General features: G+C 40.3%; 1 protein-coding gene across 3 annotated transcripts in view; it reads right to left on the bottom strand.

Annotated features, from left to right (window-relative positions):
- LOC115789142 (scavenger receptor cysteine-rich type 1 protein M130-like) overlaps positions 1–15,041 on the bottom strand; it is a 59,531-nt gene that overhangs the window by 4,367 nt on the left and 40,123 nt on the right. For all 3 annotated transcript variants that reach the window (XM_030742383.1, XM_030742384.1, XM_030742386.1), the window contains 4 exons: positions 13,772–14,077; positions 13,535–13,693; positions 9,517–9,651; positions 7,817–8,134 (listed from right to left, as the gene is read on the bottom strand). In XM_030742383.1, coding sequence (XP_030598243.1) covers positions 7,817–8,134; positions 9,517–9,651; positions 13,535–13,693; positions 13,772–14,077 — 918 coding nt within the window. The remainder of the gene's footprint in view (positions 1–7,816; positions 8,135–9,516; positions 9,652–13,534; positions 13,694–13,771; positions 14,078–15,041) is intronic.

Below are 15,041 nucleotides of genomic sequence, written 5' to 3'. Positions count from 1 at the left end.
AGACCAATGTGGCTTTATTAAGGGGCGTCAAACACAAGACAATATAAGGAGGACTTTACACATAATTGAGGAAGTTACGAAAAGGGGAGAAAGTACACTGCTGCTCAGCTTAGATGCAGAAAAAGCTTTCGATAGCGTCAGTTGGAGATTTTTATATCTTAGTTTAGAAAGATTTGGTTTCAATATGGACTCAGTAAACATAATTAAAACACTTTATCAAAACCCGATAGCAAGAATTAAAATAAATGGCAGTCTCACGAACTGGTTTGAACTAGAAAGATCTACTAGGCAGGGCTGCTGTCTATCACCAACTCTCTTTGCAATATTCATAGAACCTTTGGCCCAAGCAATAAGAGAAGATGAAGGTATAGTAGGGATAGAAGTAAAGGGTATGGAACATAAAATTGGACTATTTGCAGATGATGTTATGATTAGTCTAAAACAACCAAATGTCTGTCTTCCAAGACTTATGGAAAGGCTGGACTCATTTCACTACTTATCAGGTTATAAACTTAATGTGACCAAAACACAGGTGCTACCCATAAACTATATCCCACCCCAATCCATTAAACAAACATATAAATTCAAATGGAAAGCAAAAACAATAAAATATCTAGGTGTAAATATTAGTAGTGACTTAACACAAATGTACAAAATTAATTATGGGACTTTAAATCAGGAAATCCAAAAAGATATGGATAGATGGTCAATACTAACATTGGATTTTAGTTCCAGAATAGAAATCATAAAGATGAACGTTTTACCAAGAATCTTATATTTATTTCAATCATTACCAATAGACATCCCCACATCACAATTCAAAGAATGGAATAAAAAAATCTCACGCTTTATTTGGGGGGCGGGGGGAAGGCCAAGGATAAAATTTACAACTCTCCAGATTCCCAAAGACAGAGGAGGGTTAGCTTTACCGAACCTCTTAGAATATTATTATGCGGCACAGATTCGACCCTTGGTGTACTGGTGTGATCCTGAATATACTGCAAGGTGGAAAGATATTGAATCGTCAGGAGAGGGAAACCATATTCAGAGAATAATTGCTAACAGGGATATGTTTAGAAAATATAGGACCATGCTTGATCAATTTACTTCATTCACTTTAGAAATCTGGTTTAAGGTTGTTCGGAAATATGATTTGGAGAGGGAAATAAAAATTCTGAACTGGTTGACCTGCGACTCTAAATTTAAACCAGGGGAAATGGATAGAAATTACAAACAATGGATAAACAAGGGGATTACAGCAATATGCACAATAATTGAACAGGGCAAAATTAAATGCTTTCAAAAACTGAAAAGGGAATTTGGACTGGAAGATTGTGACCAGTTCAGATACTACCAAGTTAGAGACTACTTTGAGAAGGATATAACGCCAGATCTCCACCAGGAGTTGAACCAAATTACAGTAACAATATGTAAGGCATATAGGAATAGTGTGGGGAAAGTGGTATCATCATTATACCAGGGTCTGCAGAAAAACAGAAAAACCTCTACACTGTATATAAGAGACAGATGGGCAAAAGAAAGCAAAATACAGATATCTGAGGAGGAGTGGTATAATATTTGTGAAATCCAGAAAACCACTACCAACTCCAGGATGTGGAAGGAATTTTGCTGGAAAAACATTATCAGATTCTTTATCACTCCTAAATCAAAAAACTAATTTTCAAGTATACAAAAAACATGCTGGAGAGGGTGTGGGGACCAGAATGCAGGTCATAGTCATATATTCTGGGAATGTAATAAAATGGTTAATTACTGGAATGATGTATGGGTGGGCATTGGAACTATTCTGGGGTATGAGATACCAAAGACATGTAAGATACAATACCTATGTAACCTGACTAAGGACACCATACAGCACGAGGACACATATTTAGTAAAAATTCTGCTGGCTGCAGCCAAGAAGGCCATCACCAGGAAGTGGCATAAAGAGGATCCTCCCACCCAGAGGAACTGGTTGGTCACAGTTGAGGAGATCCTTGGAATGGAACGTCTCACACACAGACTAAGACTCCAACTGGCAAAATTCAACGGGAAATGCAAGAAATGGGACGAATACAAATCACAAAACAGAGACACCACTGGAATCTTTGAAGTAGACGATGTTTGAATATAATCTTTAAGAATATGTATCCCACTGGCACTGCATTGAGTTTCGTGTTTGTTCTCTGTTTTTTTATAATGTCTATATAAAATAAAAACTTTGAGTTAAAAAAAAACAAAACACTGGAGCTGTGTCCAAATTCAGGGGCCGCAGTTTCCAGTTTAACAATTTCAGATCTGATCTAAGATCAGCTTCACTGATAGATGACGGCTCTCTGACAGCCACAGCAGAGATGTTTCACTGAGTTACTGTTAAAGGTCAGAGGTCAGTCATAGTTTCATGTTAGTTCATGTTTTAAATATTTTAGTACAGTTTTGGAAGGATGAGGCATTTTAATTAAAGAATGCAGATACTGTCGGGAAAATGAATCCATTATGAACAGATCTGGACTGGATGAGTTGGGAAATGACTGGAGCCTGAACTGGATCTGGACCTTATCCGGTCTGAATCCCTGATCCTGATTCGTTTGGCTCCTCCTGCTGTTCGGGCGGACTCGGACTCAGATTTAGGTGATTTCCAGTGGAAAATATGTCGAGATTTATTCTCTGGATATGAGAACTTTCATGTTGACAACATTTAAGTCACTTTAAATCTATTTAGTTCAGTTTTCAAGATTTAAAATCATTTCAGCCTCATCTTCACGCAAACTTTCACATCATCACAGATAGATTAGATAGATTCAAGTTCACGGGGGGGGGGGGGGGGGGGGTACAACTGTCATATGAAATAAAGATTTAAAGAATAAAAGGTTAAGAGTTAAGAGTGAGAGTTAAATCTGAAAAAGAAAATTAGAACAATAATTTGATTACAATTATTTTGGGTGTGCCGGTGCGAGTCCGAGTGAGACTGATCATCTGTCTTTGCTGGTCCTATTTAAAGGTTGTGAAAGTAAGAAAATTATTTGTTGTCCGTATTTTTTTTGGAGGTTGATGAAAGCAAATAATCGTGTTCTGCTGCTCATCGGTCAATGAAAACAATTACTTGTGATTTACACGTCAATCTTCAGGCTGACCCTTATTTCAGGACCAGTCATGAAAGCAATGAACCCGTAAAAGTCAAAGACTGTTCACAGAGAGACAGTGAAATAGAATAACAGAAGGGTTTAAGTTCGCACAGCGTCCCACTTTCAAACATCAGTAATAAATTCTAAAATATCTTTTTGGTGTTCGCAGAACACAAAAATTAAAGAACAATTTTCCAAAAGGGTCCAACAGCACCTAAAGATCGTTCAGGGAACGCAGTAGGGCATAATTGATGTATTGAACTGTGTTTGAATAATTGGCTGTTGATCAGGGTGTTTTTGGATATTGTGACAAAATGACTGACAACACTGATTGTGTGGAAAAACGGTTGCGATGCTGGGAAATCAAAACAAGGGTGAAATCTTCAAAATAACCAGTGATGGAAAATTGATGATGTGTAAAGTCCCAAGCACAGATATTAAGGCTAAAGCTAAATGAAACGGAGTGCCGTCTCCATTTTAATGAGGTAAAAGTTGATGTTTGGGTCAAACACTCTGATTTACATTTCTGACAACAGAAGGTCAGAACATTTGGTAGCAATCCCAAAATCAGGTGACACGGAAAAGAAAAGTCTACAACAAGGATGTATACTGAGAGAAAGTGAACAATGTTTGAATGTGTTTGCGTGTGTGTTAGTGTGTGTGTGTCTGTATCAGTGTTTGTGATGTGTGTCTGGGGTAGAGAGAGTGAAGAGTGACGATGAAGCCTGTGAACTCGTCTAATCAATAGTTGAAGGCTGACTGCTAAATTCCTCTGTAACATAAATGGTGACATGTTTAAAATAAGAACTGAGTGTAAATAAGAAGCCTTTTCAGCTGCCATATCAGCTGTTCTGAAGTAATCCAGCAGGTGATGTGTGTGTGTGTTTGTGTGTGTTTATGAGTGTGGGGGGAAGTTTCACTTATTAAGCATACAGTTTTGAAAATAATAATAATGCATAAAGGTATGAAGCACAGATGCTAAATGTGATAATAGAGCTGAGCCAGATTAATGAAGTGACTTCTACAGCTAAGCGGTGTCGTGGTCCCGGACCGTCTGCCCAGCGTTTTGTGTTTCGTTTTTCTTTCCCTGAGTTTTGTTATTTTCAGTTTATTTTGATACTCTTGTCCCTGTGTTCCTGTGTCCCTGTGTTCCTGTGTTCCTGTGTCCCTGTGTCCCTGTGTTCCTGTGTCCCTGGTATCCTGTGTCCCTGTGTTCCTGTGTTCCTCTGTCCCTGTGTTCCTGTGTTCCTCTGTCCCTGTGTTCCTGTGTCCCTGTGTCCCTCTGTCCCTGTGTCCCTCTGTCCCTGTGTTCCTGTGTTCCTCTGTTCCTGTGTCCCTGTGTTCCTGTGTCCCTCTGTCCCTGTGTCCCTCTGTCCCTGTGTTCCTGTGTTCCTCTGTTCCTGTGTTCCTGTGTCCCTGTGTGCCTGTGTTCCTCTGTCCCTGTGTTCCTGTGTTCCTGTGTCCCTGTGTTCCTGTGTTCCTCTGTCCCTGTGTTCCTGTGTTCCTGTGTTCCTCTGTCTCTGTGTTCCTCTGTCCCTGTGTCCCCTGCATCTGTGGTCTTGTGTCTGTTTTGTCATTTTGTCCTGACCCTGACCTCCTGTGTTTTCATGTTGAGTTTTATTCCTAGTGTTGTGACTAGTCTGCGTCTCTGTCCCCCGTATGTAGTCTGCGTGCACCTTGTTTAGTCACTTCCTGTTTTATTTTGCCAGTCTTGTCCCCCCTGTGCTTTGTGTTTAGTTTTGCTTCCTGCATGTTATTAGTGTCACCTGCTGTTTCCTCTCGCCCTGATTACCTATCATGTATTTAAGCCCTCGGTGTTCATCTGTTCTTTGTCGTGCCGTCTCCTGTGTTGCCTCGCTGTGTGCGCCCCTTCTCTGTAGTTTATTTCAGTTCTGGCATCCGTCCAGCTCCTGTCTAGCTGAGTTTTGGTTTCTGGTATTTTCTCAATAAATCCTCCTTTAAGTTCTATTTTGTGAGTCTGCATCCTGGGGTCCAATCCTGCCTGCCACACACAAGCCATGACAGGAGGGGCTTATTAATTAGGTTTGAACAGCCATTTTTAGAGAGTGGGAATAATTTATTATGCTGATCAGAAAATCCACAAATGTGTGTAATATGAATGATGATTGATCCAAATATTTAACCATTTATTCTGACAAGCCTTTGTGGATTTGGCCCTGAAAACGTGGATGCATGAAGTGCATCGATTATAATTACAGGTCCTGTGAGTTATTGTTGCTTTTCTTCTGGACAAACATTTATAGACAATTTCTGAGAAAAAAACAACAGCTAAAGAAAAATGTTGAAATTCATATCAAAACCACTAGAAACTGATATATCATTAGAAGAGAATTATAATATGTTAAATATATTAAAAAATAAAGAATAATTTTTAGGTTTTTAACATAAACGGAACTAAAAAGTTTAAATCCAAAGAAAAGACAAAAGTGGAAAACTGGTTACATTATAGGTGTTTTAAATTTTCTAGGTTGTGATTTCAGGATGCTTTTCCTTTCAAGCCTGATCATTTAGGACAGAGTGATCAATGATAATTATAATATAATAGTAATTGGGGATGTCAAAAATCTTTCTAGTTGATTTTGCTAAAATAAAGCCAGGATAACAGACTAATGCCTTAACTGTCTCAAATTGAGGTGTTAAATGTAAATGATGTTTAATCCACTGCTTTGACTTCTGGTTGTCAAATTTCAAGAAAGGTTTCTATGAGAAACCTTAAAAAAAGAAAGGTTAGAAAAAACAGTCATGTGAATATTTGGTGACAAACAGCTGGATTAGACACAAAAGTCAAATCTCATCTATTTTAGTTTATGAAAATAGATGATAAAATGAAAGTACCTGAGCTATACTTCTGTGCATTTACTTTGGTTATTTGGCAGATTTGATTATAATGATAATAGCAGGATTATAAGAGAAGAGCATTGATCATTTTGATTGTGTTAACAAATCAATGATTATCACAGTAAATCAAACTTTGAAGAAAAAATACAAAAAAGTATGATCTTAGCTAAATTATTGAGACATAAATAATTTATGTCTCAAAGGAGGGATTGATAATAGGAGAAATGTAAAATGTATTTTTATAAAGCAGTGTAAGAGATGACAATGTTAAATAACAGAGATCTTTCAGTTTGATTCCAACAGGAGTCTGAATAATATCAGTGGTGCTCCAGGAGACTGAATTCTGATCACTTATCAATAAAGAAACTCTGGTGCAGTTCAAGGTGAGCAAGGTCATGCCAACAGAAGACTCCTGGTTCCACCTGACGCTCTGCAGGAAGGTCCAACATCTGGCAATAACAGGTGATCTGTGAGTTTGTGACCCCATGACCTCTGTGTAAAGTCTGGGCCCAGAGAAATGTCAACAACAGGTGTGTTTCTGACGTGGGGAGCGGTAGGCCTTTAGCCTGCTCAGTCACAGGGTCCCACTGAAGAAAACCCATTAGTGGATTTGAAGAGGAAGGAGTTTCCATTATTTCGACTGTTAAGGAAAGTTTATGAAACTAAATATTACTGTAAAGACTTAAATAACATACTTAATCCAAACTGTTGTAATTCATTAGTGGAAAAATTAGAATAATGCTAAAAACTTGATAAAAAACAAAATGATTAATGTGTGATTTGTATTTAAACCACACCAGGTGTTATCAGAGAGCAAGGCTCAAACAGCGGAGCAGCACTCGCTCCTCAGAGGTTATCACAAACATTAATGCTGTTACTGAACGAACACTGAAGAATTAGACAAAAGGGAACAATTATATTTGGAATTCTTATTTGCTTTATTTTATTTTTAATCAATATTAACAAAAAGAGAGAAAATAAATGGCTGGTTCAGGAATGTCCAACATAAGGCTTGGGGGCCGGACTTGGCCCGCAGAAGGGTCTCAAATTTGACTTATTGGATGTCTTAGAAAACTCAAAGGAGGGTATGAATTTTGAATTTTAAACTATATTGTCATAAATTTTACAACTTGTCCCAGAGATAAACACCTTACTAAAGGGCATTAATACTAGAACAAAATAAGACAATAAAAGATTAATTAACATAAAATTCTTTTTTTTTTATTGAATCATGCATAGAAATTTGATTTTTACAATGTGCCCAAAGCAATCTCTAATCATTTACTAACAGGGACTTGGAAGAGAGAGACCTAATGTTTAATAATCCACATTTAATTGTTTTGTTCTTTGGTGCAGTTGATGAAGCTGTATTATTTATTGTTTTTGAATTTTTATGCTTAAATAGCTTTTTGCTGATTTTAGCTTTGGTTTTTGGTGGTCTGGGAGCAGGCACCGACTCTATGGGGATGGGGTTTTGGGGGGATGGCAGGAGGAGAGAAGCTGCAGAGAGGCGTGTAAGACTGCAACTCTGCTTCCTGGTCTCAACCCTGGGTAGTCAGTTTTTAGGAGGGTTAATAAATTTGGCCAGATTTCTAGAAATGAGAGCTGCTCCATCCAAAGTGGGATGGATGCCGTCTCTCCTAACAAGACCAGGTTTTCCCCAGAAACTTTGCCAATTATCTATGAAGCCCACGTCGTTTTTTGGACACCACTCAGACAGCCAGCGATTCAAGGAGAACATGCGGCTAAACATGTCGCTCCTGGTCTGAGAAAACTACAGCATGACTGTGTGATCATCTACATGTTGATGGCTGAGCTTACCTTCAGCTTACCTGAGACAGTGACAGACAGCAGGCGGCTCTCAGATGAAAAGTTATGGGAAAAAACGTAAACGTGATAAACACAGCTGTAACTTCCTTGGTGGGCGGGCTCTGCTGGAGGAAACAGGAAGTGGGCAGAGTGATTGACAGCTGCCTGCATGTATTTGTATTCTTCGTTGAAGGTGAGCTGGAAGAAGCCTCCTGGGAACTGTGGCTGGATGGAACAGCTGATGGTAAAGTTGGAGCTTCTGGATACCTGAAGCCCTTGCTGCTGGGCCTCAGAGACCCCGTCCATGGAGGATCCAGAAATGATTGGCTGAATCAGCAGGTCTGTAATCACACACATGATGGTACGTAACAGTGAAAGGTGTAGACCAGGGGTCTCAAACGCAAATGACCTGGGGGCCACTGTTGCTTCTGTCATCTCAGCGGGGGGCCACTGTGTTATGTACTAACACAAGCACTTGTACTCATATATATATATATATATATATATGAGTACAAGTGCTTGTGTATGCCTTTATTTGTACTTATTTACTTAAGTATAAGTATAAAAGTAAAAAGTACAGGCTCTGAAATGTACTCAAAGTAAGAAAGTGAAAGTAGCAGGTTGTATAAATGTTGAATTCATTGAATGAATCTGAGCATCAGCAGCTTTGACTCAAACTCATTTTTGGTACACTGATGTAACCTGTAACTCTGACCTTGAACACAGACACTGCCCCAGGCCAAAGGCCGTTTTACACCGGATGCATTGCGTAAAAACCACACGAAATTCCGAATCTTTCGGATGCGAACCTGCCATGTAACTTATATTCACACTGGACGCGTTGTGTTTTTGCGAATAAATCGTCCTCATATAACGCACGTGAAAACAAAATGCAGTAGGCATCAAGCGATGATGTAATGAGGTCCTGATGTTTCTAAACAAGAGAAAGAAGAAACAGAGATTCTGGGTTCATCCAACTCATAAGAAAGCAGCAGCAGGGAGAGTTTCATGGTTGATCCCGGAGTTGAATCTGCATCACGGCCGATTTTGCGCATATTTATTTTTTCATAATAATTTATTTTTTCAGTGCAGCCCAGTACCAAATGACGTACGCGCTGGTACCTGGGGATATCTAATTTAAATTACACGACAAATAGTTGTCTTAATTGAAGGGGAAAGGAAAAAAGTAACTTAACGGGCCAAATTGTATTATACTTTTAACATCAATTTGCGGGCCAGAAGCAGGGGGGGCGGGGGGCGGAAGTGGCCCGTGGGCCAGGAGTTTGAGACCCCTGGTGTACACAGTTTCCTCCAGGTGTGTCATGTCAGGTGATGTTCAGTAGTCCATGGAGAGTTTGAAGCTTCCAGAATCTTTTCAATTGATTCCGGTTGTTAAGTGATGACATAGAATTCCATATTGATCATGTGACCAAACTGTCACATGATCAATATGTCGCAATGCTGTGTCCCTGGTTGTTTGAACCGATCCGACTCGAAAAAAACACACTCAGCTGTGATTTTAGCGATGAGAAGCAGAAATGGCTGCAGCTGATAAGGTTTGTTACAATCATCTAGCGAACAGTCACTGGTTATACCATTGCTGTTTATTTAGGAGCATTTGGACCCGGAAATGACGTCAGCCTTAAAGACCGGATAAAAAAACACTGACTGTAACTGGAAACATGAGTAGCATTCATAATGTCACAGATTACGGTGGACTTACCTGAGCAGGTGATATGTGTGATGAAAAGAGAGTAATTAAATACTGCACAGCTCCCCAGAGCAGATCCGCCCTGAACACAGTCAGGTGTCATCACCCACACATGAAACTTGACGGTGCTGACCCCCTCTCTCTGTCCTACGGAAACAGCAGTAGTTATAATACGTGCTTTTCTACTCGTGCGTATCCCTACCTGACACGTGCCTTTGCTCGCATCCGTCTCCTCCTATAGGCTTTCATCAAACATATCAAATATCTAAGATGTTTAGAACAAAACTCATACAGATAGCATATATTTAATTCATCAAAACCACAAATAGTGCTGCAGTGTGATACTGTTTGAGTCTACATTTGTTTTAAGAGAAGAGTGTAAGACACGCAACACCCAAGCTCACGCTTATATTTCCATGTGTGTGTTTGTTTTGAAAACGTAGCAAATAGTTAGAGGTGTTATGTACCATAGCAAAGGCGGCCGAATTACAGCGTATGTGTATTTTTATTTATGTATCCTATGTATAAGATTTGTGGGGCAGACTGTGTGTGATAACTCCGCAGTAATAGACTCACAGAGGATGTTCTCACCGAGGCAGCGTGTGTATGACATAAAATCAGTAGCATTAAGACATGTGGTGCTACAACGTATCATCTCTGCTGTGGAGACCAATGTGGATACACTCAGATAAGTTTTATTAAAGTATTAACAAAGTCTAAATTCTTCCCCACCACATGCAGAAAAAAAACATAGGTTTTTGATAAAGCATAGCTGCCATCTCAGTCAAAGTATACACTATACTCATGATGTAGCGTCTCTAATTGAGTGTGAGAGTGAAACATTATGTGCAACGTATGCTGTTTTAAGTTTGCTATATTTTCCCATATGAAGATCCAAGGTTGATGTAACGTAAATGTTTCTTGTAACTTTTGTCTGTGTGAGACTCACAGTTGAGCTTTACAAAACTAAGCATGCTTACAATTGCCCCATCACAGCCTGCTGGAGGAGACGGTGTCTCTTCACATATATATATATTTAATTACCTTTTCATTCAAAACAGCACTTACATGCTATGACCAAGGAAAACTGTGGTTAAAGCAGTCAGTGTGTATTTTCCTATCTAAGGGTGAAAAAAAAGAGTTCTCACAGCTCTCCTGTATTTCTGTTATCACCTCTGCATTTCTCTAACAGTAGCTGCCACTAATTTGCACTCACAAAGACAAAGAGACCAACAGGATCTGCACTCACATGAGGTCCATTAGGAGATAGAAGTCCTCACAGGCACATACAGTTTGATCGTGCATTCCCACTAGCATAGTCTGAGCTACTTTAGTTTGTTTTTGTGTTTTAAAATCTCTGCTGTTTTTATTCAGCCATAATAAACCCTGTCGGCTCTGTGAAAGCATTATTGCAGCAGGTTCTTATCATCCTTTTCTAACCGCGTTATAAGTTCAACTCAATAAAGTCAGAACATAAAGTAAAACACCTTTAAAGCATCACAGGTTAAGAATAGTATTACCTATCTAGTGTACACCCTAATAATCAGCTAAAAAACAATGTTTGCTTCTCTGCCATGTGTGCTGTAAAATGTTTTTATTCATAAAAGAAACCGTAACTTCATACGTCACAAATCACTATTTTATAACGCCCAGCTGCATTTGATCAATGTAAGCTGGACAAGAACCCTGACAGGTGGAGCTGAATAACAACACGAGCACAGCTATTTTCCTAAACACTAAGGACTGTTAGAAGACCCTTTAATCATTAATGATAGGTGTTTTCACACACTTTAATCACTGTGTACATTGATACATGCTCGATCGCACCATCTTCTGTGTTGGCCAATGGCCATCCATCACTCCTATATTTGATTTAAATCCACAACCCGATGGTTAAGTGTAACTTTGCTTTGGATAAATAAACTTGAACTACTTTTTACTAAATTTGGATGATCATCGGTTTTATTTTTTTCCTGAAAGGATCTATACCAGCTTTCAGCACCACAGGTTATATCGTCTAACCGCTGCCAACAGAGAGTCTAAGGTGCCGTTTACACGACACCGTTTTCATTTTGAAACGGTGTCGTTTCGATGCGTTCGGCCTTCCGTTTACCCGACAACGGAGTGAAAACGATGTGTTTCAGAAACGGGGTCCAGAGTGGAGCGTTTCAGGCTTGCGTTCTCGTGTAAACACTTGAAACCAGGGTGATTTGAAAATGCTCGACTCGCACATGCGCACTATGGTTGCGACGGCCACAGTTTTTCGCACACGGGCAAATTGATAAACAGTACTCGTGGATTCACGAGTGCTTCTTGTGCTTTTGTTGTGTTTTTACCGTTTTGTAATTCAGCGTTGTGTGCAGCAGCGATCCAACCTCATCATCAGTCCACACAAAACCTCTCACATTGGCCGTTTTGTAAGTAATGAACAATTTGCCGCACTTCCTACTGTGTGACTCCACGCATGTGCGTCTTGCATAAACAAACTTTGCAAAGAGAAAACCAACGCCAACTTGTGGCCTGGCATGGGAACTACATCTTTTCATCGTTTCCATCGTTTCCATCGTTTCACATGTCATCGTGTAAGCGCGGATCGTTTCTGAAACGCCATCGTGTAAACGAAAGGCTGAAAATGTGTCCACATACACCTCAGGAAGTATATAGCTGTGCCCCTGAGCAGTCTGATGCACACAGAGCATAACAAGTTTGAGTCTTGCACTGTTCATACTTGTTGAGACCCATACCCATCACTTTGTTCTGAATGTTCATATTTTTGACAGCTCAAACTGGAATATTTCCACATGTTCTTCTGTAGAATGGATCCACTTAAAAAACCGATCCCTATGTGTGTGAGTCATTTAAAGAGCTGAAAAAAAGGGACCTGAGTCTGTACAAACTGAGCTGTCATTAATACTTTATGGAGCTCAAATAGATGAAGAACATCTCTGTCAATGTAAAAAATGACAAATTATTTACAGATTTGATCTTTGAAACATCAGCCTGAGTGTTTGAGTCTACACTCGTTTTTAAGAGAAGATGCAGCCTGAGACTCACAACACCCATCGCACAGTTATAACGTCATATCTCAGCAATCATGTTTGTTTGTTTTGAAAACATAGCATGTAGTTAGAGCCATTATGTAACCTATCAAAGTTGGTTGAAGTACTTTGTGTGTGTATATTTATTTACGTATCCTATGTATAAGAATTTGTGTGGGACAGAGGGCATGTGGCCTTATAAAAGTTCACAGTAATACACTCACAAAGGAGGGTGTTCTCAGCTACACACCATGGGTATGCCATAAAACACGTTACAACAAAGATATATTATCTCCACTGTAACCCATTCACTAGCAATGAGCTTAGCTAACACCATGTGTGTCATAAAACACCTTGTGTTAAGACATGTGGATGTCACACCAAGAGACATAACGCATTGACTACCGATGTTCTAGGCTAACAGCTGTATGTCATAAATCACACTGTTACATCCATTTCCCTGCTTCATCAACAATGTTGTTGTCCATACACAGATTAGCTGATACCAAACGATATAAGACATGATTGTATCGCTTTCATGTATCTGTCTCACTAACCTTTGTTTACAAAACAGCACACAGAAAGTGTGTTGCATGTGTTTATATTTAATCAGGCTAAAACGCAACTCATTTGATTTCACTATTGTGGTCTTAAGTATTTTACATAGTAGCATTAGTGATTTTGGTACATATTTTCCAGTGATAATGTTTATAGTTAGGGATGGATCAGGTGACCCTGAACCCTCTTTTAGTTATGTTGGTACTACAGACCTAGACTGACGAGCCCATGTGGGTTAAAGATGAGGACTCAGCCTGTGTACCTACGTGGTGGACCCCTCAGACAGGGCCACAGTTTGAGACAAGTACCAAGTTGTAACATTACAATAACAAACATCTTTTTACAAAAAAAACCCTCTGATTGTGTGATATGGGTGTAATAATGATTGCTTGTGTGTATAAAACATTTGGGTTGGGCTGTAGAAAAGCACATACTATAACTGCTAACAGCAGAGCCACAATCCAGATGTTGACAGATAACAGCTGCTTCCTTCAGGGTCCAGTCAGAGCCAATCACTGGTCTCCACTTTCCCAGATGTTTCAGCTCCAGTCTACCTGCACAGCGACTGGCTCCTCCCACCAACCTGACAGGCTCTGAGCAGAAAGCAGAGAGTCATCAGAAACAGAACAAAGGGAGTCTGAACCAAATCAAAGCTGCAGCTCCTCTTCTACCTGAGCAGGTGAGTCCAACAGCTTTGCCAGGTGAGCAGCTGGTTCTAGCTGAGCCTGAGCTTCTACAGTCCAGGAGAGTAGACTCATGGCCTCCACACTGGAACTCTTTGCTCCACACTGGAGCCTCCACTTCTCCATAGAGCGCCCCCTGGAGGACTGCAGGAGGCCCACAGCCAAGCTCCCTACAGACCACCTCTGCATCCTGCTGGTCAAAGTCAGCTTCACACACTGAGGCCCAGCTCTGGTCAGACTTCACCTCCAGTCTGCCTGAACACAGACTGGAACCATTCAGCAGCCTGACAGAGTCTGGAGAGATCAGAGAAGATCCAGCAGAGATCAGAGACAGCAGACACACAAGAAGAAGAAGACAGCAAATGAAAACGCTCTGATTGAATCATGAAGACTATCATTGGTGAGGATGGTATGATCCTGCTGTGTCTGGGTGGGCTGGTAGAAACAGCAGGGAGGGTACTTGTAATTTAGTAACACAGAGGATGGGAGAGTGAGAAACAGCTCTAAGGTAGCCAATCATTCTCAAGACAGCAGCTTATATTTGTGTGGGTGGGTTTAAATGCAGAGCATTAATTGGTCCTCATAGACTGACTATTATCCTGATTTATAAAGAACAATATGAAGCAGGGGGGTTGTTTCCTGATGAGGCAGCATTTCTAAATTTGCTGCTACCCTTTGGTGTTCATTTGTGGAGGCCGACATCTTCAGCCTAAATTAGAGAAGAACTTTCCTGTGGATGTAAAAGTGTATCTTGGAAGAAGGGGTCTCTGGAGCTTGAAAAAGGCGCCTGGACTTCTTTTTGTTTCTTGAAGACGTTTCACCTCTCATCCGAAAGGCTTCTTCAGTTCTCAACCAAATGGTGGAAGAAGGGCTGAAGATGAACCAGAGGTATAAATTCTGACCTCTTTTCCACCGACGGGGTTCCGGTACCGGTGTCAGTATTTGAACCCTTCAGTATTTTTTCCACCACAAACGCACTCTGTGCTCGGCTGAAAAATGGGTTCAACTCATTTGTGCCCTTCGGCTTCTGTGTCCAGACGAGGACCCGCCCACACTAGTACGTAAAGGAGCAGTTCACAAAGTGCGGTGGAAACGTGGGCCCGTTCTTAAGCATTTTAATAGTTCATTGAAACTGACACCAGCACTGTCACGAGCACCGGCACCTCGGCAGTGGAAACATAGTATACGTGCAGCACATTAGTTTCATGGTTTCTATCAGAACTGCATTGTCCCTATTGATTAATTATAGTTTTAATTC

The sequence above is a fragment of the Archocentrus centrarchus genome, chromosome 12 (assembly GCF_007364275.1).
Source record: "Archocentrus centrarchus isolate MPI-CPG fArcCen1 chromosome 12, fArcCen1, whole genome shotgun sequence".
Taxonomy (NCBI): domain Eukaryota; kingdom Metazoa; phylum Chordata; class Actinopteri; order Cichliformes; family Cichlidae; genus Archocentrus; species Archocentrus centrarchus.
This window is presented reverse-complemented; position numbering and strand designations above follow the sequence as displayed.